Source organism: Dermacentor andersoni, chromosome 10 (genome assembly GCF_023375885.2).
Source record: "Dermacentor andersoni chromosome 10, qqDerAnde1_hic_scaffold, whole genome shotgun sequence".
NCBI classification, from domain to species: Eukaryota; Metazoa; Arthropoda; class Arachnida; order Ixodida; family Ixodidae; genus Dermacentor; species Dermacentor andersoni.
This window is the reverse complement of record NC_092823.1, coordinates 116980663-117004017: the sequence shown is the minus strand read 5'-3', so window position 1 is coordinate 117004017 and position 23355 is coordinate 116980663. Positions and strand designations below refer to the sequence as shown.

The 23355-nt window shown below is 47.3% G+C and overlaps 2 protein-coding genes across 2 annotated transcripts in view; both read left to right on the top strand.

Annotated features, from left to right (window-relative positions):
* Positions 1 to 7: 7 nt before the first annotated feature.
* On the top strand, positions 8 to 10462 carry tctn (tectonic). Its single transcript, XM_050192287.2, has 2 exons — positions 8 to 1065; positions 7623 to 10462. The coding sequence occupies exons 1-2, from the start codon at positions 333 to 335 to the stop codon at positions 8861 to 8863; spliced, it is 1974 nt and encodes a 657-aa protein (XP_050048244.1). The 5' UTR covers positions 8 to 332; the 3' UTR covers positions 8864 to 10462.
* Positions 10463 to 12744: 2282 nt separating this feature from the next.
* The window catches only part of LOC126544807 (uncharacterized), a 237380-nt gene continuing 226769 nt past the window's right edge, over positions 12745 to 23355 (top strand). The window contains exon 1 of the mRNA XM_050192297.2: positions 12745 to 13115. Within this exon, the coding sequence (XP_050048254.1) occupies positions 13023 to 13115 (93 nt within the window). The 5' untranslated portion in view covers positions 12745 to 13022. The remainder of the gene's footprint in view (positions 13116 to 23355) is intronic.

Here is a 23355-nt window from a genome sequence, read left to right as displayed (position 1 = left end):
TCCTGACATCAAGATCCTGCTATGAATTGAAAGAAATGTGTTCAGACTGTATTTTTCTCCGCCAGTTCTTCGGCAGAAGCGGTACTTATTCAAGGCACACCACGCTGTTGACGGACTTGCCTTTACTGCCATGAAGAAATGGTAAAGTCACACTTTTGCCACTATTGCCCGTGCGGACATGGACATGAATTCCGAATGAGGCTGGGATGCGCATAAGGTAACTTTTTACAGCTTACCTGCATTGGTCCTCTTGGAGATACCTGTGCGGTGCCAGCTTTCATGTATTGCGTATTGGTTATCTTCAACCTGCGGTAAGAAGCGCAAGATCCGAGATGCAACTCCTATTTGAGAAGCCTAACGCGCTGTTCTTCCTGGCTGTCTTCAGCATCTGTTGCACGTTCATCTTTACTCCTTCGGCCCGTGCCAACGAGACGTCACCTGACGTAACCGCGGAAATGACCAGCGTCACCACTGCACTCGCTACCACCCTCGCCCTCGACCTCGACTCCACCACACTCGCCGAAGAAACGTCGCAACCCGAGCAAACTGCCGCAGCGACAACGGTGACACCAGCGACCGACGCCGCAACGACGATGACGTCACTACCGACGACAGCAGCGCCTCCTAGGACCACACTTGTGGTGGCGCCCAGCGACCGTTGCGGGTGCGACCTGACCGCCAGCTCGTGTGACGTGGACTGTTGCTGCGACGGAGACTGCAGTCCCAACGACTCCAGGGCGTTCCAGTTCTGCATCGACAAGAAAACCGAAGAGCCAGACTTGAGGTACTGCACCAAGAGAGACGCCATCTTTCGCAACAGGACGCTCTTCGAGAAAAGGCCGGTAGGAGACTTGCTCTGCATCGTTGTCGACAATGTCTTGAAGAAGGACGTCTATCCAGATCCTCCGCAAATAAAGACACTGGCCGATGCTCACAGCTTTATTAAGGACAAGGTCACCCACGACTGGCTGCCTGCCGATGGCTTTAGGCGCGAGCCACAGGCCCTGTTCAAAGCGGGAAGCCCCCTGCTTCGGGTGGACGATAACGGCATCATCGAGGAGTGGAGTGAGTTCATTGCGCTTCCTCCAATTTTGTCACACTTCTTATTCGCCGTGTCTTATAAGCACTTCAGTAGGCCAGAGGTTGTTGAGGAAGAGAGGCTGTTAACCAAGCTCGAGCGTTCCAAAAACTTACGTTGACCCTGCTCACGTCATTGTGCTCATCTCAACCTAGCTTCCTGTTCAAGGTCTAGAAGCTGCACAACGTCCCCATGATGAAAAACTACTTGTATTGCCCATGTTTATAGCAGTTACTATAGCAAGTTGACCATGAGAACGAATCAAACGCACAACCGGTGCTGCGAGTCTCCGAAGCCAGTTTTCCCGTAAGATTAATTTAAAGAAGAATGAAATATCTACGCTTCCCTCGACTTCTGTAAAATTTGGTTAGTTTGTAAATGTTATTTTTGCAAAGAGAGGTTTGATTTGTACTGTTAAAACTGACTGCAAATTGGTTTAAATTCATTTTTTAACCCGTTTTAAAACGTTCAAATAATGAAGTCACTGCACTGAGTTTGAAGTGAAGACTACACGGCACTTTATTCGAATTTGCAAGGAAGTTGGGCGCCATGCAAACCTTCATTGCAGAACGTAACAATATTAAAACAGTGTTTAGTTTCACGGCACCTTTGTAAAAAGTGTGAATAATTCTTTTCTTCTTTCTGTTTCTTTTGAACGCGGTGTACGTACGTTGCACTGCCACACTTTCGCGCTTACACGTGATTTGCAGCGAAGCATGCAAAAGGCGGCCAATTTCTATGTTCCTCCAAACCTAAATCTCGCCCAAACACGTGACCACCTGGACTCTCTCCAAAGTTGTCCTGCCTATGGGCGGTTCCCGGTAAGCTTTATTGTGCGCGCACATATATATAGCCGGCTCTTCGTCGATACGACCGCATTGTCGGGCTCGGCTCTATATATACGTCTCTGCTCACACCCAGATTCGCCTTTGCTGCTTTGTTTAATGTTGAGACATACGTTTGTTTCACCGATTACACACAACTATTTCATTGGCAGTGCGGAGAAATCGGCAGCACAGCTACACTGTAAACGGAAATGACTCCCAGGTGGGAGAATAATGCTTGTCCTCTACAGACCCCCCCGGTTGGGAGTTTATCATGCACGGTATGATCGGAGTGGAATTTTTACTCCGTGATAGGGGAATTTTCGCGTGCAACCATGGGAGCTTTCTTCGTCTCTTTTCTTTTTTTGGCTTTGGAATGGATGGAGTTTTTTCGAGGTGCAACGGGAGTATAAAAAAAGGTACCGCATTAGTTTGCGTGAAGATATTTATGTGCAGGGCCTACTGTTCAAATTTCGAAACACACACAAGACCGCGTTAAATTCAACGAAGCAAGTCAATGAAAGCACATAAATTATGACATAAATAAACATTTCAAAAACGCCCAATGCAGAACTTTGAAAGACATCCGACGTACACGCGATACTCAAGAAGCAACGCTGCCGGTACATATAGCCACGATACTGCGTGCCTCGAAACCGCCTATAGGAAGCAGCTGGGCTGTTTTCAGAATTACGACTCACATGCTCGTTCATAAGAGATCTGCCTCTTTGAAATTAACAGAATACCTTAATCAACACAAAACTTATAATTCAGAGTAGTGCTAGAAAAAGTTAACGACGTAATTTTTCCAAGTTAGCATGCCGTTTTGTGAGTGCTGAAGCGACTTCGCACACTGCCGGCGTTCGCGGCCAAAAAGTAGTGCGTTAGTTACAGTAAGCAAGGAAAATGTAAGTGCGTGTGCTTCATAGCAAAATTAAATTTTTGGGATATAGTGGTAGCGTAGCTAGAAATTATTACGTGTGTGCATGACCCGCAGCAGACGACGTAACACCGAAAAGTGCGCAGTCATACGTTTTCTACGCCGCACTGCTTCCTCAGCGTCCAAGTAACCTCTCTCGGTTGTGAAAAGGAACTACATCGCTGATTTGTCGAGCGAATCCTTAAACTCGGTACCAGCAGGCATCTGTCTAAATCAGTGTTTGGGATAGAGCACAATGTTAATGCAATATCGGAAACAACGACGTGACCAAAACCGATATGAGCGATAACAATTCGATTCACATCGCTCACTAGCTTTATTTACAGTACGCATATATACTTATGTCCTACTGTTTTTCTTGGGCGAGGATATCCGTACGCAGATACATAAAAACAGCTGCTTGCACTCCGGTCTTTCTCACTGGCAACACAGCACCGCAACGAACTTGGGGTACGCCATTCAAGTGCGACTAGCACGGACGTCTTCGCTCGAACAGTGGCTGCTGTTGCCATGAATCGCAACGCGGTCCTTTCGAACATTGCACCGGACGTTGTCAGCATGTACCCAAAAGAACATAAAAGTCGCATTTCACGTACTGAAGAACACAAGCCATGGTCACGCAGCACGAAAACGCACTCAGAACCTGAGCCGACATCACGAGCCAGTGAGCAGCTTCGAGGTATACCTAAGCCTTTTTCCGCACTTGAAAACGTTGCTCTTGCATTCATCGTTGTGAGCAAAGTGATCCGAGCTAACGTACATGAATCTGGGATACAGTTAGGTTTAGGCATGCATATAACACTTTCCGGAAGGAAATACGGGAGACAAATTGACGAGACGCTGCCACGGAACGACACTTCACAGATGTAAACAAACCGTTAGCCATGAGCACTGCCGACTCCGCCGAACGCGCCCGGTCGCTGGCGAGGCGCACAGCCTCATGGGAAGCGCCACGTGACCAAGCTGTATCGGCGGAGGGGAGTTTTTAAAACTCCCTGTCGGAGTTTTCACGGGAGAACAAGATTTTGAAGCGGAGTAAAATCGCCTCATGTCGCCTTAATACTCCCGTAGCTAGCCAACGGAGTGAAACGAGGGAATGGCGCTGTATTGCTCCCATACATCGGAGTAAATATTCGAGGGGGGGGGGAGGTTTTGGGGCACATCACCTGTTAAAACCTCCCAGGTGGGTTTATTTTCGTTTACAGTGTGGATCGGCAAAATCGCGGAAGCAGTCGTTGTTTAAAAGAGCCCAGCGCACTCGTGCCCTGTAGTTTACTTGGCGAGATGGGTTATAGATGAACTTCAGTGAGATTTTGACAGTCCGCGTGCTGTTGCGAAGATAATGTGTACTGAATGAAGTGAGCGCGCACCCTGACGTTAGCCGTTCCATAGTTTCGATTTCTGAGCGCGAAATTTCTCGAGATTCGGACCAATCCGTCTTTTTTCCCCTCAACAAGGCCTAAAAGATACCTAGCTAGGTTTACTGAATCTACCCTGGAGTTGGCGGTACTGCGCACAATACAAGGTAACGCGCGAATAAAAAACGAGCGAAGAAACGGTGCCATTTTAAGCGTAATATTATAATGGGGTTTTACGTCCCCTGCCGTTTATGATAATGTAGCGATTTTCTCGCAAAATTCGTCGCTTTTTCGCAGCATTCAGTGGAATTAATGCCTCATTGCAGGCAACGGGATTCTATAGCCGTGTTCAGGTAATGTCACCACTTTTTTATTGGTGAAACGACGCTTATTTCTCAATATCTGTTTGTACTCGCGATATTTAAACGCGTTCATTACCTCTACCCTGCTCAAGGTAAGCAGTGGGGATTGTCACCAACTAACGCATCTCTTCGCATTACCTTTCTTATATCTACATGCGGATCTTAAATGCTATCTCCGATATTATCTGCCCTTCGGGGAGCTAATATCGGGACTCAATAGTACTACAGATCCTTGCGCTCTCTGATGCTACTTTTCCAAACGGCATGGTTGGACCCTATTTGCTCGTGAGGGATGGTACTAGTGAAATACACGCAAAAAAAAAAAAAAGCATGAATACGTCAGCGGGCGCTTCGCAACTTCTCAGTGGAATTTCTAAGCGACACAAGACTAGGGATTGGCGGTACTTCATTTTGGAATGCAGTTTTTATCTACTTCCCGCTGTTGGTAGAGACACACGCAAAAGTAGATGCTCATAAAGATTCAGTGCCCACTACTTCATTCATACACAAAGGGGGAAAATTTCTTTTTCTTTCCTGGCGCCCTTCTTTTAATTGTGTTTTTTTTTATCTCGGCGCAATACAATCCGCTTGCTAGCTGTACTTATGAACGGGTGGCCGAAATATTTAGGGGTCGATAACATTTTTCTAGAACGTCAACGGGCTGAATTTATTGGTTTTTGAAAACATGACACCCGGGGCCTATGCGTGCTCTATACTCTGTTTATCCGTCAACAACACTCCCCTACACTTCGGCTGAAATACACTAGAAAACCTCACCGGATTCGCTGAGCCTCAGAATACGCCGTATGGGATGCAGCTGCTAACGTGAAGGTCACCTGCAGTGCAGCTGGTGTACTTCATCTGATTCTGTTCCAGTATTCAAGGAATTCTATATAAAGCATCGATAAGAAAATCCATTGGCAATCATACCTATGCTTCTAACAGCTTATAAGGTTGCTTTATTGTTTTGACCCTCTTTGTTCACAAACCCTCTCCCCAAAAAAGTACAATTCAATGTGGTGGTAAAGCAGTCAATGAAAAAAAAAGGTCGTAGACACGCTGACGAGAGACATTGTTTCAGCACTTAGTGCATTCAGCAATGCCACCCTGCATGGCTCTGTTCCTTATTTTTCAAAGTGATTATTGCTTGGCACCAGCGATAACTGATAGCTATAATTCCTGACTTGTAGCAGCAACTGTGGTAGCAGCGCAACTAATTGGCAGCTGTCGCTGTTATGTAGTAATAGCTGCTAAGTAGTAATAGCGATGTCAATAGCACCTTTACGACGTAACAGCAATTCGAAGCTAAGATGCAGTAGCTATTACATTACCAACTGTACTGCTTAGTAGATATAGCTGTAGCTTTGTAGCATCAATAATAATAGCACCGATAGTACTAGCCGCTATCGCTGCTACAGCCGACACGGCTGTTAGTAGCAGCTATCAATCAAAAAGCTATCTGAACTAGATTCTCTGCTTCACTTATCTCTCGAAGCATCATCATAATCTTTACAACTGACATGTTTCCTTGCCCCCTCCCCTCCCGAGAAATCAACAGAACAGCCTTAATTGTCTACACCTAGGATAAACCGTCTTGTCGTCCTCGTTCGTGTGGTATTACCAGCTGCCGGGGGCTGAGTTGGCACTTGAGCGGTTACATTGAGTGGCGTATACATTTTTTTTTCGTTGATGGGTTTCATTTCAATGTCTGCATCGCACAAAGCAGTCGGTAACCTTGTAGGAAGCCTCATGAGCCAAGTTCTTTTGATTTTCTGTCTGCGCGTCTTTGCCTCGTAAATTTCCCTGCATGCTCATCCGTGTGCAAGAGCCGAGAGGTTATCACGCGTCATTGTTACAAACATAGACCACCATAGTGGAAATCTTAAATTACGCAAGAATCTGGTTTCAGGTAAAGCACTGTGGCTGCTTCCCCTTCTTGTGTGCAACATATCATTTCGTTCACAATGTGTTCTCACGTTTGTTTTATTTTTTTTTATTTGTTCCCGACGTCTTCCCGTTCATGCACTCTGTATTCTCCAAAGACCATCGATCACAATTTCAGCAGTGGGCATCCCGAGGGGTTTTTTCCGCGTACATCAGGAGGTCACGCACGCCTTTCAAACAAACTTTGATTCTGTTCATTCCTACTGCACTTGCTCCGTCGCTATATATAGGTTGACACTACCGCAATCCTTATCACTTTCTGAACTCGTAGCGTATTTATGCGTAGAAGAGATAAACGGTTCCGTGTTGGAGAAACAGCTTGTATTACAGGACAGTCAAAACGAGGCCGATTAAGGTACGCTCGTGACAAACTGCCCTAATTTCATCCACTGAAGCATACATACACCGGCCTTTGCCTACCGGCATTCCCATACCACGTCGAAGGCGATAGAAAACAAGATGCAGCAGTGAATGCCGCGTGCAGCAACTCCGGATGGATGTCGTGTGGAGCGAGCCATGCTCTGCCAATGAGCAAACTAAATCGTCTCAGCGCCAATTGCACAAAATGTCGCATTTTGCTTTTGCATCAACATCTTCACCGTCTTCCTCTCTGTCGTCTATCTCCTCTCTGGCTATCGTGCTATACCTTCCTCGGTCGGGTAGTCAACCATATAAATTTCTCTGGTAGTCGCTTGTCGTATATGTATACGGGACCTTATGCTAAAGTTATACTAAAGTTATGCTTTTCGGCTATAGAATTAAGGGTCGCTAAATAGAAATACTTAAGCTTTTAGACCTACTCCATTACTTTGTCTTTGCTTTACTTCAGCTCCGAAAACTTTTTAGTAATCAATCAATAGCCAGTATTCCTGAAAGCAGATACATTATTAGCGAATAAAGTGAAGGCCAAATGTATTCTTCGTTTAACTTACCCCAAGTCAACCAACAACCTTAGTACAACATTCCTTAATTTGTTCTATGCGTTTGAGATTTTTTTGTATAAAGGGTTGAAAATAAGCGGAAAAAATCTGCAGTGATCCTTTTGAACTGATGATGATCGTAACAGTGATGCCGATGATGATTACACAATCCTAAGAGCAACCCTTATCTTTGCAGGACTGCCAACCAAGCTGTTCAGCTCTCGCTGCGAAGCGACCGAAGCGATCATCTACCTTCGGGACGCCGAATACGAGTGCCGACGTAAGATCGTCGGCACGCTGGAACAATCCTGCTCGTCAGACCCTGCATTCTCTGCCTTCGCCTACCACAGCAACTTCTCAATACTGTCGCGACCCGAGGAAAGGTTGAGAATAGAGTCGTTCGCGTGCTATAACGACTCTTGCCTGGCGGCCAACACGAGCGACTGTGCGCCTCGCTACGTCGACGGCTCTTGCGTCCACGTGGTTTCGGATGCCTCTTTCCGAGTTTTCCACAGCGGCGCCGACGGCATCGACAGGATTGAAGCTCACTACAAGCTCGGCACGCTTCAACCTGACACTATGGAGTTTAGCCAACGGTTCAGCGTCTCCTTCGTTTGGGCATCTTCGAACGAAGCTGAAGCGATTAAAGTGAGCGGCAATCCGGGATACTTATCAGGGCTTCCAGTACTGGCGGGCTGCTTCGCTCAGAATGGGTCGGCCTGCAAGGAGCAAGATTCCTCGATGTTCCTCGCGGTTCCCGAAACAGCCGACGGGGACTGCTCTTCTCCCGTCGGGAGGACCGCGGTCAAGTTTCGCTACAACGTCAGAACCGGCTGCCTCCTGTGGCCCTCCAGGTTCCCGAACTGTTCGGCGCTGCAGGATGCTCTGCTGGCCTACGTCACTTTCGCCGACCGTCACGTGACCCACGTCGCGAGCTTCGGGAACGCCAACAGGTCCCAGGTCGCGGACTTTGTTGCGGTTCTGGTCGAGAACTCGCCCGATTCGAGACAAGCGGGCGCTTCTTCGACTGCCGGAAGTGACGTCTGCGTCCTGCCCGCGACGGAAGTCCGCGTCTACGTCATGCACGCCCGCACCGAACACTCGTCCAAGCCTCAGGAGAAGGTAGTTTCGGTTTTACGCTCGTACAGCGGCGGCGGCGGCGCGGCTGAAGTCCGGCTCTCTCGGCGCTTTCCGGTGGAAGTGACGTACCTAGCCACCTTTGTCGACGTCACACGAGCGCCTCGGCGCATCTTCGCGCCTCCGCCCACGATCGACGCGCGGCTGCCTCAGGATTTTTTCTATCCCTTCTTTCTGGAGTCGGCGGCGAAATACCACAGCCCAAGTGCGATCTGTTGTTCTTTGTCCCTCGCGCTCGTCGTCGCCGCAGCCGCCGACTTTTGGCTGCTGACGTTTGTGCCGTTATTGGAGCATTGTTAAGAGAAACATCTGGAACTGCTTGGTTCTTCCAGGCGGCGGATGCTTCAAGGCCAACATCTGCTCGCGGCCGACCTTTCGGGACGAAATGAACGTGGCGTATAAGGCAGCGAGTTTTCTTTTTCTTTTCGTGGAGTGTTGAGAGATCTTTAAGACGACCCCTTTTTCCGTGTAACGAGCCCTTCCCAAGAGCTGCGCATTAATCGTTCGGCGCCGCTTGGAAGTGCGAGTGCGCCTCGATCCATTGGTTATGAAAACTCACTAACCCAGCTGGCGATTAAAATTTGACTTGAATCGTAAATCTTTTACTGAGCGCTTCGTGCTCAAGGCATCGGGGCTATTTGCTTTGAGAGCAAATAAAAGCAAACTTGCGCGTTCTCATTTTCGCCTCTCTTTTGCGTGCATCTTTCGCGTTTTCTGACCTATTATTGTTGTTTTCGAATATTTTGACTGTAAAAATAAGCTTAGAAGCGTTATCGCAGTCTTCGGAGTTCTGTCTGCCAGAGTTCACTAAGTACTCGTTTTCGCTATTCAAGTCATTGTTTCTGGTCGTGCAATGCAGTTTATTGCTTATGTGTTCAATGGCGATTCATTCAGTTAATTTACCTGGGAACAGCTATATTTCTGCCAACTCTAATGTTTCGCGTATTTCATTGACACTGCTTCGAATAGCCGAGCAACGTTGCCGCATCCTCAAATTTGCGGCTCTTGCCAATGACAGCTCGCTAGCCGTAGTCGCGAAAAAGTCTGTAAGACCTTGATATTTGTGTTGTCAGGACAAGCCTATAATGAGATGCTACTCCATCGGCATGCTCTGTGAACGCTCTTCACCGATGATAAGCTATAGTTTAAGTGCACACAGACTGGCCGATTATTTCCGCGTTCAATGTACCCGTGATCTTGCAACAACGATCTATGTTGGTGACTGCTGTCGTTATGGAACATTGCGCTGCGCAACATTGATCGCGGTCCATAAGGAAGCGCTGCCTGTGCATTGTCCGCTATATGAAAGTGATTCTGGTGTCTCTAAGATATAGAGGTCTATAGAGGTCTTAATGAAACTTTGTGAATATAGCTTTAGTGTGTATTCCAGTGTCCGTGGGTGCTTGTGCCGTTTGTGGGTTTGTGTAATCGCTGTGTTCATCCTGTCAGCCGCCCAACGCCTGGAGCCAAATCGTCAGCCACGGCCTAACGTTTCCAGCTCCTCGTTGAATAGCATCTCTCTGTCTTCTCTGATGTATGAGGACTAAAGCTCTTCTCATAAGTGTGAGATTAGGGGGGCGGTCCTAGAGCAGTGCTGTTCTCGATAAACTAAACAATACCTCGTAAGAAAACGGTGCGTAGTCATTAGTTGGTAAAGATCGCACTGAATAAGGTATGGTAAGCAATATTCGTGGATATTTAATCTACAGCCACGTGTTGTCGACGATCGCTTGTGACGCTGAACAAGCCAAATGACGTCCAAAAACCGGGCTACGTTATTGACTCACGAAAATGGCACAAGGACGCGCGCAATAAAACGTGCAACCTTTAATTCCAGTGATTGTCCTGAAGCAAGGTATGTACGCAAATAACTGGAAATAAAATGTTCCTATATTTTCACTGGCACAGTCTTTCTGACGATATCTGACCCTCCTGAACAGTACTGAAGGCCTCGGAACTTACAGGGTATGACCAACGGATTTTGATTAAAGACGTCGCAGTCAATACAGCCTGAAAAAGTACGTTAGCTCAGTGCTTCTAGGTATTCAAATCTAGGAACAGACTTTGAAAGCACAATCAATCAATCAATCAATCAACTTTATTTCCTTTGGATAAGAGGAGTACGGGACTTAAAGCTTGAGCAGCTTGACGAGGTCCCGACCCCGTTACAGTTGGCAAAACAGCAGGATGACAGTTCATCGGGCACAAGGAGTTCAAATAAATCGACGAGTTACAGTTGGCTAAACAGCAGGATGACAGTTCATCGGGCACAAGGAGTTCAAATAAATCGACGAATATTACATAACCTCGAGTAACACAAAATTTTGTAACAAAGCACTAAACAATAGAACCATTTGCATAGGCTTGAAATGGCATGAACATGAAAAGCAGCGATCGACAAGAAGAGGGACAAAAAAATTCGAAAGGATGGGCTATTCCTGAAAATAAATGGACTGGGCGAAGCATTTAATGAGACAATTTTAATTACACGTACGATCACAATCTTCATAGTTCAATAAGTTTAGAAGGGTAGGTAGCTTGTAGGACACATTTTGTTCATCATAAGTAGTTCTATGGGTGGGTACAGTCCACATTTCTTTGTGCCTGGTTGGACGAACACTTGTGTTTGCTTTTAACTTAGCACGATTAATTACAGCATCGGTACCATACTTAACAAAAGCTTTGTAACACAACATCAGCCTATAATTATATAAACAGAACACTGGAAGAATTGTTTACTTTGTAAAAAGAAGCTTTGTAGAAGAATCATAATGTACACCAGCAATATGTCGTATGGCTCTTTTCTGCAGCAAATAAAGCTTGCGCGAATTTATTACACCAGTAGTACACCACACTCTGCTGCAGTACTGCAACAGAGAGGACACTAATGCATTGTACATCATAATATTCACCTTTGTAGGAAGAATAGATCGCGTACGTGCAAGGACACAGAGTGTGTACAATGGACAATGTGTACCAGAAGTAGCTCATTATTGGTGAAATTTCATTTAAGCAAACATCGTTTGCTAGGGGCGTCGGGCTGTAAGCGAGGAATCTGTTCCCGATATCAATCAGCGCGGCAAGGCTTTGTGACGCCACAGCGTTTTCTGAAATATGTACATTGAAATCGGGTAATTTAATCTCGGCAACAGCGGAGCTCCGCCAGCTGTATTAGGCCATCTTATGCAGCTTTTTTTTCTTTCAGCAACAGGTGCCTGTGTTCCTGAAAACTCTAGGTAGAGGCGTCAATTCACCGCTCAGCGATTAACCTTTTGCAAACGTCTAGTAGTTATGCGCCCCACGGATGTACATTTCGTAAACATTTGCTGAATCTACAAAATTACCACGAGCTGTTTCCAAGCGTGAAGTTTCCATCTAGTTTCTCAAGCTAGTGCGATGAAAGAGCGCCCCGCTCGAAATTGAGGTCGCCGGCGATCAGCCGCGTCGTCTGCTACGAGGCCGCCCCGCCCCTCGGCGTAGTAGCAGACGACGCGGCGGTTCGGCGAGTAGCAGACGACGCCACCGCTGTTTTCCGCGGCAGCAGACGACGTTTACCACATACGCGGACTAACGCTGACCGGTAGGAGAAAGAAAGAAGAATCCTTAGATGAAACTAAATCCGCTGCCGTTGCGATATCTAAAGCCGGCGATTCTTCCTTTTTGCCCTTCCTCCCACACCTCAGGCTAGCTCTTATGGCTGCATTTATTTTTCTTTCCTGTCTCGTGCGCATGCCACAGTGCCGGCATAGAAGCGCGCGCTCGTGCGTCCTTCTGTGAGTATGGCGTCCGGTTCCGCCCCCCTAGCAACCAATCAGCGACCGTGGCGTGTCGGGTTCGAAAAAGAAAGAAGATCGAAAGGAGTGCAGAGGCGCGCCGGCCATGCTGAATGCGGCGGGGCTTCAAATTTTATCAACCGAAAGGAAGCCGCCATTTGTCACCGACCAAGCGTCTCAGATTGCTCCATTGCAGTGTCCGCGTAAGATTGCGCCTTGCCCAGAAAGCCCAAGCTAGCCCCCCCCACCCCCGTTTCTTGTTTTTGTCCTTTCCCTAAACGCGGCGAGCTCGGCGGACTACTTTCTTGAGCGGAGCGCAGTAGCGGAGTGATTCCCGTCGCTCCTTTCCGGTTCCGCTTGCGCTTTCCCCCCCTTTCGTGTACCCTCTCCCTGCGATGCCGACGGCGGCTCGGCGCTCGGCAACTTGTTGCAGTCGAGAATTATCTCTGTGTGAGTGAAGTGCGCGCTGTGCGGCCATCCAAGCGAGGCCTGGTGGTAGTGGTGGCTAGATTTTTCGTTCGACCCTACCCGTTGCACCGCCAGCAAAGCGAGCTCGTCGAAAAAAAGGAAAGGCGCGCCGTTTCGCCGCCGACGCTACGAACGCCGGCGTCTCGATCACGACTGGGACCGTACAATCGGGAATTAGCGAAGGAACGACCGCCGTGCCAAGCCGGCGAAGGAGAGAGATGGCCATGGAAAGCATCGAAGTTGACCGGTCCCTCTACGACATCGGCGACTCGGACCTCAAGGAGCTTTGGGCCCAGGATTCCTTCGAATCGGTGAGAGTAGTGCGTGCGCTGTGGGCCCCGCTCAGTGTGGATGCTTCTGGAGGGCGCGTGCCTGTGTGCGTGCGTGCGTGTGTGTGTGCGTGTGTTTTGCGTGCGTTAGTGTGTGATCAGTAGTGCTACTGATGATGAGACTGACGAGGGGGAGGAGTGTTGCAGCGCCCGTTGTGCTTCGTCCGACCAGGTCTTTTCGTTTTCTTTTTTCTTTATTTTTGAGTTTGATTGCGTGCACCCCCGCCCCCTTTCCCCTCGCCGCATTACTCCTCGTGCCGCTTAGCGGATTGGAACGGGATCTTTGACCTCTTCTACCTCGAGGGCCCGGTGACCGGTCTAGCGCCTTAACGCGCGGTGTCCTTGCTTCGGGGTGTATGTAGTTGCAAGCAAGCGAAAGCCCGATACATACTACATGGATTCTCTCCGCGAATTTGAGAGCGATTCGCTTTTTTCGCTCGTCGGGCACTGCCATGTCGTCTGCTTGCAGCGATTTCCTTTATTTATGATTTTTAGATGCGCAGTACAAATAATGTACAGCAGGCTAGAGGAACGTGGCTAGGGGCACTAGTTAGCCTGACTGGGGCCGCAACACTTTTCGTGTTCATTTCGTGTCTCAGAATTCGTGGTTGCGTAAATTTCTTATCGTCATCGCGACGAATGTTGAACTATGGACAAGTTTCCTGATCCTTGTTTCTTGAGTTTTCTTCTATCTTCTTTTTTTTCCTGACTTCGATATTTTTAAGTGCTTCTTTTCCGACTGTTGCTCGCGAGCTCCTCACTTGATGCAAATTGCTTAATTTGCGCAGTGCGCGCTATATTTACACATACGCACGTGTAATTTCTTCCCACTTCACCAACTATAGGGAACAGGTGCGATCGTTGCTGTTCACGCGATCGCGTTAAGGGCCCCATGACAAAAAAACAAAAAACGCGATGCCGGCGTCGGACGCCACTAGGCCGAAATATCGCTCCGAACCACAACCACGCAGTCCATCCGCTTGGTGCAGATGCATTACTGAAGCATTCGTATTCCTCAAAGTAAAATACGTGAGAAAAGTCGCAAAGTACGACCTAAACACAACCTGCAAGCAGGATGGCATCGGTCTTTAATTTGAATATAGCAGAAAAAACAACTCTGTTACGCGGAAGCTCAAACGGAAACCATTTTTCCGAGCGGCCCGGCCCGCTCGGTTGCTTGCAACTCCTTCATCACGCTCGGCTCCACGCATCCGCAAGAAAGCTGAGGTTGCCGGGATGAGTGACAAGCAGTCACGGATCTTTGAAATCGATCGCGTTCCACTGTTGAAGGCTAAGCTTAAAGGGACACTAAAGCGAAACAATAAATCAGTTTAGACTAATGAAGCATTGGTTGAGAACCCTGCAGGCATTCATTTCAAAAAAATAGGTTATTAGATGAGAAAATGAAGGTCCAAGTATCAGTATTGAATCTCGCGCCGGAATCCCAGAGCCGGTACGTCAGCGTGACGTCAGGGATTCCAAAGTATGTTTTCGCATTTGGGCCGCGTTGGCTGAATAAAGGTTCCCGAAACTTGCCGTGTTTAATATCTGGTTCCTTTAGAACACAATGTAGTCTATCTGTACCACTATATATAATTAGTAGGCCCTAGAAGATTCCATCAAAATCCAAGACGTCACAGGCCCCAGGTGCGGGAACTTAAGTAGACGTCGCCACCCGTACTTCGTTCTTGCACTTTTTCTGGCTTACCAAACGTCTTATCGTTGTAAGAGTGGTGTTTTTGGTGTTGTAGAACGGTAATTTACTGATGCAGAAGAAATCATTTCTCACTTTAGTGTCCCTTTAAGCGTCCTCCAAATTTTTGTGTGGTTAAAATCAAAGTCAAAGCTTTGACTTCGGTGTGGTACGTTTCATTCGTATTCCTGTCGCATTTTCCGTCGCCGTGCTTTTGCAACTGACTTACCTGAAGAGCTTACAGCGAGCCGGTTTCCGCGTACTGGGTGAACGTTTATTGTTGTCGTCCGATAAGAGATAGTCACCTTCCTTTTTCTGCTTAGAAAGGTAATGTGTAAGTTAGTCGGTGTTGCCCTCTCGGTGACTACACGATTCGCACTCTCATATTCGCTATGCAAGATCGCCATGTTGTGTAGTAAAAAGGTTCTCCTAACCCTAATGAATTGTCTGCCTTGACGATTATCACTTTGGTGCCTTCTCGTGAGGTTATTGCTTCGCAAGTATAAAACAGTTTCGTTGTGGATGTCCAGGTATAATGCACACAGGGCAATCGAGTTTGTCTCGAAGATGTTCCTTCAGCTGAATTGTGTACATATACAGTAAGCATAAATTGTCTTATAGGCCCGCTCTTGTGATCATGCTTACATAACAGCTGTTACGTATACACAGCAGTTAACAACAGCTGTATTTTACCTGAATAATTATTCCGTTTCTTTTTCTACTGCTCCTTGTAACAGAAAAGAAATTTGTAATGCTTTTTTTTCTATTAGGATGCATTAAAGCTACACATCCTCGTTAACAGGTTTATTTTTCCTCAATTACTTTTTCAATATTACTTTTCAATGTGTCAGCGTTGGGCTCTGCGCAGATGATTCCAATTCGTTTTTCTTCATAGACATGGCCTAACTTATCAAGTTCGATGGCTGTTAAGTCACAGTTGAACATCCCGCTTACGTACTCTCTCCCAGTGGAACACACTACGTTCATATTCGAACGCTAATCAGAGCCCAGAGAAGACAAGAATGATTCCACGCTTCTTATCTCTGTAATGGGCGTCTGTCAGAAGCGTCGTACTGTCCACTCGTGCCCCAGGAAACACCTGATACCCATGCGTTCCTTCCACCTTGAAGAGCAAGCGAGCATTATTAAATCAGTTTAGCTGATAAGGTAGTATTTTACAGCTCAATTTACATAAATTTGGTTGAAGCAGGTTGTTTCCTAGCGGAAAAACGAGAGGTCAGACTTGTATGTTCTAGTTGGATTTCGCGCATAAACACCAGAGCCTGGAGTATTTAGTGACTTCGCAGATATCGAATAGTTTTCTTGCGCTTGTGCTGTCTTGGCGCGGTGAAAGAGTTGCTTAAACTTGCTAAGCGCACGGTCTTTCGTTCGCTTAGAATACGACGCTGTACTCATTTGCCGGTAAACTGTTAACTCGACACGAGCCCGCACTGTCAATACCCATGACGTCACGGTTGGCTAGTGCGCGAACTTCAAGACGGTGTCGCCACCCGCTTGCTCCTTTTGTTTTAAACGCCTTTTCTGGCTTGCCAAGCCGATTCTCGTGGTTAAAGCGGCTGTCTTGCAGAGAGCAAGCGTAAGTTTAATATGAAACTCGCGGACTACTTTCTGTGGCAATGAAGAGAGACCTACGGGAGGGAGGGCGGAGCTTGTGCGCGTGTGGCAAGGGCACAAGTAGACCGGTACAGTTTGACAGTGCTTTCTGATTTTGTTTCTCAGAGCAGATACAGAAACAGCGCATACATTAGCTACTTGCGAAGGTTTCGGATTCGCCCAAGCGCGGAAAAGTAGAGCCAAGCATTCAGATACGCACTCAGTAGGGCGTTTCACATCTCATTTTAATATAAGTGCTGTGCTAGGTAAAATGCAGTTTTCTTGCTCTGTTCTCCTGCTTAAAGATGCACTACTGCGGGACTATTTTGAAGAGTGACGTTGCGTCTTCGCTTGGCCTTCGTAGCTATCTCTTTATTTCTATTGCAAGTTTCACGCGAGTATAAGAGTGGCTAACACGAAATTCCTCCTTATCGTCCCTTCTAGCGTATACTCCGTTTGGCATCCGCACTGTGACCACCCGGGAAAGACGCTTTGATAAGAAAGCGTCCGTAAATAAACAGGTAAATTGCGTTTACGGAAGGCAGGCGAAGGTAAAGAAAACGGGAGGTGCAAAACTAGGGAAATTCCATTGGACTTACAGGGACACAACAAATAACTAGGCACACTCCTTGGATTCGGCTGGAAGTAGGTAAATCCATACTACGATTGCTCAGAAAAATTATGCTAGAAATCTGCGTTTCGCTTGTCACATGTGCAACGACAATTCGCGTTGGGAAACTAGCTTGAAGAACTGGCTCCAATACAAGAGTTTACAATGTCGTTCGAAAACCGCGAGGGTCAATTGTGGGGCAAATATGTGAGGCGATCTCGGAGGCCCAACATGACCTCAGAGATTGGGGCAGCACAGCGCGTGCCGCTCTATTTCGCAGGTCATGTGTCCAGGTCAGTGGTTGGAATCCCCTTACGCGTCATTCTGATGGCGCCCAAGTGCGAGGAATCTCGTGTTTCCGTGCACGGGGTTCACACTCGAACCCTGATCAGGTGCGGTGGTCGAAATGGCGTCGCTTTAGTTTCACGTGCACTCAACCGAGCAGTCAATAAACACTATAGCGTCATATTCTCTCTACTTACTGGCAGTGGCAATCGGAAGAACTACACTGGCCGTCTGCGTCTCCGCGATCCAAAAGAAATACATATCTCAATAGTTCTCGAGGTGACCTCAACGCAGTGAAAGTGGTAGCCTCCGACCTTGACGTCTCGAATATGAGTGAATGCAGTTGACCGGGCCACGTATTAGCATATCCTCTTGCAGCAAGACAGCGGTCTATTTACCACTGCGTGCTTAGGTTGACACTAACTACAGCGCCAGATTTTTCACTGTATATCTTATTACACCAAACTGTGTGAGTGAGAAGTACCCCGCGGATTTGTGCGTCTCATTCATGGGGGAAAAGATATCTAACAATAGTGATAAGGAAGAAGAAACTGCCGCTAGATCTACGCGGCACGGAGCCGCCACCGTATTCACTCGTGCTCTCATACGCCGTCATTGTATATATATTGCGTTGTATCGACGTCTCCTTCCCACCCCCTCGCAGAGGCAGCGCAGCTAGTTTTCAATCCCTCTCGCTTTATATCACGTGTACTGCGATTCCTTCCTCCTCAACCTCCCGCCCTCCCTCGCCTCCTTTCCGGGTGGCCTTTGTGACATATACCTTCCTCCTCGTCTTTTTCTATTGCTTTAATTTAGAGGCCTTTGCACCTACCTTCCTCGCTTTTTTTTTTTTTTTTTTTTACCGCCGACGAAGCTTGTTTGGCGCGCTAGCTCTCGGCGCACGATGGAAGTACGACAGCGAACAGCTGGTCACACTGCGAGCCGGCCTAAAGCACTTGTCGCTCTGACAAAAAGATATGAATAACAAGAAAGAAAAAAAATGGAAGACTGAATGTGAAGCCGAGGGGCTCGACTATAGGGCTAGCTGTTCTCTCTCTCTCTCTCTCTCTCTCTCGTACGCGCGCAGGGCAACGTGAGCCTGTGTAAACGAGTACGGTGGGGTTCCCACCCCTCACGTGTGTTAGGCTGTGGACTCGGCATGCGTGTCCGCACGTTTACACAGGGTTTCTGCAAACTGACTTCGACGTAGGTTCGATAGCATAGTTTCCTACTAAGGTCACTTGGATAAACTTTGGCGCTGCGATCGCTCGTCTACTTCGGGAACGATGGTCAGTAGACACATTTGTATAGTTTCCATGCTTGTGGCGTCAGTCGTTCTTATGGCGTTACTCGAGAGATCTTTATTTCTGGACGTTTCCTAGCGATCAACAAATGTCATCAAACAAAACAGCGACAGCGCATCCCTTTTATCTTAAAACTTCTCGGACATATTAAAAGTACGAAATAATAACAGAGCTCAAACCTGAACATGCTGTAATATTATTGAGATTTGAAAATACCCGATACAGAAAAGTGGTGGTAAAGTCGCTAAGAAAGACGCTGGTTCTAATTAGTAAGCATGAATGAAATTTTGCGATAGCAGGATTCAAACAGAGGACCCCTAGCCCAACAGCTCGCCTTTAGTTAGCTTGCGTTTGCTTCGATTCATACTGCCACTACAGCTACGGGTCTTACACTTCGTGTAATTTTCTAACATGTTGCTATCGCATTCATCGATTGGCCCTTATGGCGAAACTGTGATACGTTTTTTTATGCCAAAGTGTCAAATGGCCCATTCAGCACAAAGCCTCGCGTCTGTCTTCTGTAGCAGAGGAGCGGTGCCTAAGCTCCTCCCATTGCCATTGGCTGCGACGCCACGTCAAGAGTACGCCTTCTCTGAACAGAGCGGGCGAAAAGTATAGTGGCTAGACGAAAGGTAACAACTGCGTCCTCAACAGCGCGCCAGGTGTTGCGCGAGGAAAGTAGGGATTGCCCTCGACGCCATAAAGCCCCTTAAATATCGTAAAGTAGTGACGCTCTCCTCCCCCGCCTTCACTCCTCCTCGTTTCTTCTCTCTTTCATGCTCCCTCCTCGACCGTGGCGCCGCCTACATTGCTCGAGCGTAGCAACGGTGCCAACATGCGCTCCTTGCCACTCCGTAGACGCTTCTCGAGCAAAAATGGCGCTGATGCACGGCGCGAGGGCCCACGTGATGCTATTAGGCCAATGACGCGGCGTCGGCCTCGGCCAGAGCGCGCGAAGAGGAGGCGGCATTCTTCAAAGCGTGGCAGTACTTTACGAAGTTTAAGGGGTTTTATCGACGCCACGTCCCCTCCGCTCTCGCTCTCGGAAGCATGTGTTATCCTTGCGTTCCCTGGCCACGCTCTCTCTCTCGCCTGCATTGTAACTGCGCCTCGGTAAGGCCAACTTAAAGCGCGCCTAGTGTCGCAAAGCGCTCACTTGCCCGCGAGGAGGAGGCGCAGGAGGAGGAAAAAACTTTATTTGAGGCCAGCACTAAGACACAGTAAAGTAGAGCGCTTGCTCCGCTAAGGCCTGTTGTTGATCCGCCGAGTCCGAGTGAAGCCAAGCACTCCAGGAAGGAGGGGTAGGGTAAGGAAATTAAGGAGAGGTAATGGCAGTGTTACATGAGCACGGAATGTGTTCTGTATCTGCCCTTACCACCGAATAGTTGGGGCAGTGAGCTGTGCTACGCCAACCGAAGTTGTAGAGAATTAGTGGCGTGAGAAGAGTGCTTGAACTTTGCGAAGGACGTGTGCTTGTTCCGTGTTGAGCAAGGATATCTCAAGAGCAAGGACCTCTCAGCGGCGTTCAATTGGACATTAACGCTTTTCGCATTCGCAACTCATAAGAAGTGCTTAGATGTCCTCGGATCTGTCTTATCGCCTCGCTTCATTTTCTTTTTCGAGAGAGTTGCATTTCAGTTTGAATGTGTTGCACTTTGAATATCTCGAGAGATTTGCAATCACTGTTCGGTCAACGTTCTGCGTCAGTGGTAGTGGCGAAATCGAAGACGCCCAGTGCACAGGCAAGACATTTTTCTAAGGCTTGAAGATTCTACCGAGAGCGATGAAAGCGGAGGCGTGCGTGCGTGTTGCCATTAACCGGGAACCTGTAACTCTAGGCATATGTAAATCAAGATATAGTTAAAGCCGCATAAGCCAGCAAGCAGTTTTACAGTATATATACAACTTCAATTTGCGTCTTTACGTATATGGTAGCTGCTATCATTTCTTTAAAAACTATTTAGAAACATCTTTAGGTAGCATGCAAGGACTTATTGTCCAGTAGCCCTGTCTCAAGTTCATGTACCACGTGAGGCCTGGTGGCAGAAAATATTTTATACCTCCACCGCCAAGGCCCTAAATAGCGGCGCTGGATAACACTCCCAAGGTTAACTCTAGTACCCATTCATAAATTACACAAAATGTGTACGCGAAAACAATGCTCCGGTAGCTCAGTTGGTAAGAACATCACACGTGTAATGTGAAGACGTGAATTGGTATCCCACCTGCGGTTAGTCGTTTTCTTTCGTTCTCCTTAGTTCATGTTTCGTATATTTAGAACCTGTACATTTCAATAAACAAGTACTTCCCTCTTTGCTTTCCTTGTTGTCATTGTCTATTGGCTTTGTGCAGTTGTGGCTTTTGAAAACATGGCCCATCGATTCCTACTCCTCGTTAAGAAACTTGGGGCATGTTGAAAGATAAATGTGGTCGCAATAATGTACAGTCGACCAAAAAAAAACTGTTTGCGGACCACGGGGTATAAGAAAACATTGAATTTCTGCGTAGCTTGTATCAGTAGTTAGTAGAACTGTTTATCAGAATCCTGTTTGCATAAACTATAGCAGAAGTTGGATAAGCGAATACCAGGCATGGGTTGTGAGGTGGCGGATATATTCAGTTCTTTTTCTCAGATTCCATGGTCCTTTAAGTTATTTGGTCGGCGGCATTCTACTTTGCATACAGGGGTGTCATTGAACGCGAGAGTGCAATTTTCTCAATCGCTCGCCTCTTAATTAGATGCGCACGGGCAGCCGACATGGCTTTCGCGACGAGTTGAGCGACCGCATAGCCCATCACACTATAGTCCCGGAAAGTAGACTCACTATACTTGAAACCCAAGCACAGCCCCCGTGCTTGAAATGTCACCAGCTGAACTAGTTATTTTTGTTTAATGCGTAAGAGCATTGGGAGCGTGAAAATAGAAAAAAAGTATATGTCTGTGAAGTGTGGGAAGCCAAAGCCGGTGACGTGGTAGAGGTGAAATGGGTATCGGAGCGCTTAGAAGAGCGTTGATATATATATATATATATATACAGCGAGATTGTATTCGGCTCCAGATGCTACGCACTGCCACCGCATTTCTCTGGCATTTACCGCTTAATCGACGCTGAATTAATGTTGTTTCCTGCCAAATATAGGCAATTCCACTTTACCAGTCTGAACAAACTTATTGCGGCTCGTTTAGTGTCTCTCTCTCTCTCTCTCTCTCAATGTGGTTTTCAGGTTTATTGTTTCCCATCACAATATGTTTAAGGAGACCTCGGAGCGAAAAGCCACGAAAGGTGGCTGGGAAGTTTCCGAGGCACACATTTGTTCGTTAGTTAAAGATTAAATGCTGGGGTTTTCCGGGCCAAAACCACGATGTGATTATGAGGCACGCCGTATTGGCGAAATGGTGGGGGAGGGGCTTCGGATTCCTTAACGTACACCCATTGCACGGCACGCAGGCACCTTTTGCATTTCGTCCCCAGAATTGCGGCTGCCGCGGCCAGGATTCGATCCCGCGACCTCATGCCTACAGCAGCTCAACGCAAAGAGCCACCAAGCAATGATGGCGGATTGTTCGTTAGCCTCCTGGCCTTAATTGACATTCGTTGATGCCCCTGTGTGGGCGCATGGACATATACGCTGAAGCTAGCTGTCACGGCCGCCACTTTTCCTGGTGCCTTACAATTTTAAGACTTCATTGGCTTCGCGACCGTGTAACAACGTCCCCTTCTTTTCCAAATGCGCGCGAACCGTCGCTCTCTTCCATCAAGATGGCTTCGCCTCGATTTCTGCGACCACGGCCACCGTCTCTCGAACGCCTTCGTTCCGTACTCCATGTTTCCTTGCCACTGCACGCGTTCATTTCTTTCCGCACTCTGTAACCCTGGAGTGGACGTAGCAATCTGTTCTCGATTGTGTGCGGACATTACAAATATATTTGTTGAGTTTCCTTGCAAAAGCCTGTTTCACGACTCCGTATGGGTGACTTGTTTTTTTATGCGCAATAGTTGCGCGTTCTTTCTTTCTTTTTTTCGTGCGTGTTAGCGAGAGAAGCCGCCCCGTTTTTTTTTTTCTCGTTTTTTTTAGTTCCTAGCAGCTGCTTTGCGCTTAGCCAGAAGTTTAGCAACCGTCATGAGTTGCTGCTGGTGACAGTCCGAACAGATGACGTAAAATTGAAATGTCTTTTTCTTCCTTTTTTTTACTCTCTCTCTCTCTCGTCAAAATTTCTACAGTTGTGCAAGTGATTTCCTCGCTTGCTAGAAATACGTAGATAGGGAATGGAAGAGCTTAGTAGAGCTCTGATATATATATATATATATATATATATATATATATATATATATATATATAGTATGAACTCGTAAGCACACTGCAGTATGAGTTAAAAGTGAGCAATTACGGGACTCGGGGACATCTTGCTCTGACATTGTTTGGTTCGTACGTATATAGTGATTCCGTTTGCGAACTCTACCATCGTTTTTCGTGTGACACTATGTGGCCCTTTTTGCGTAGAAAATCACTGCCATCTAAGATCCCAGCGCTGCTTCTCAATTTGATTCGCCCGCGTGCCAGAATGGACGAGTTGACGTAACGCTCTCTCTCTCTCTCTCTCTTTGTGTGTGTAAATCAGCCAGCGCTGACGTCACGTGAGAGGCGTCATAGTCTAAAATTTATCGCAGGTACCACCACCGATCTTCCATGTTCCTTATTTTTATTCTCCCTTTA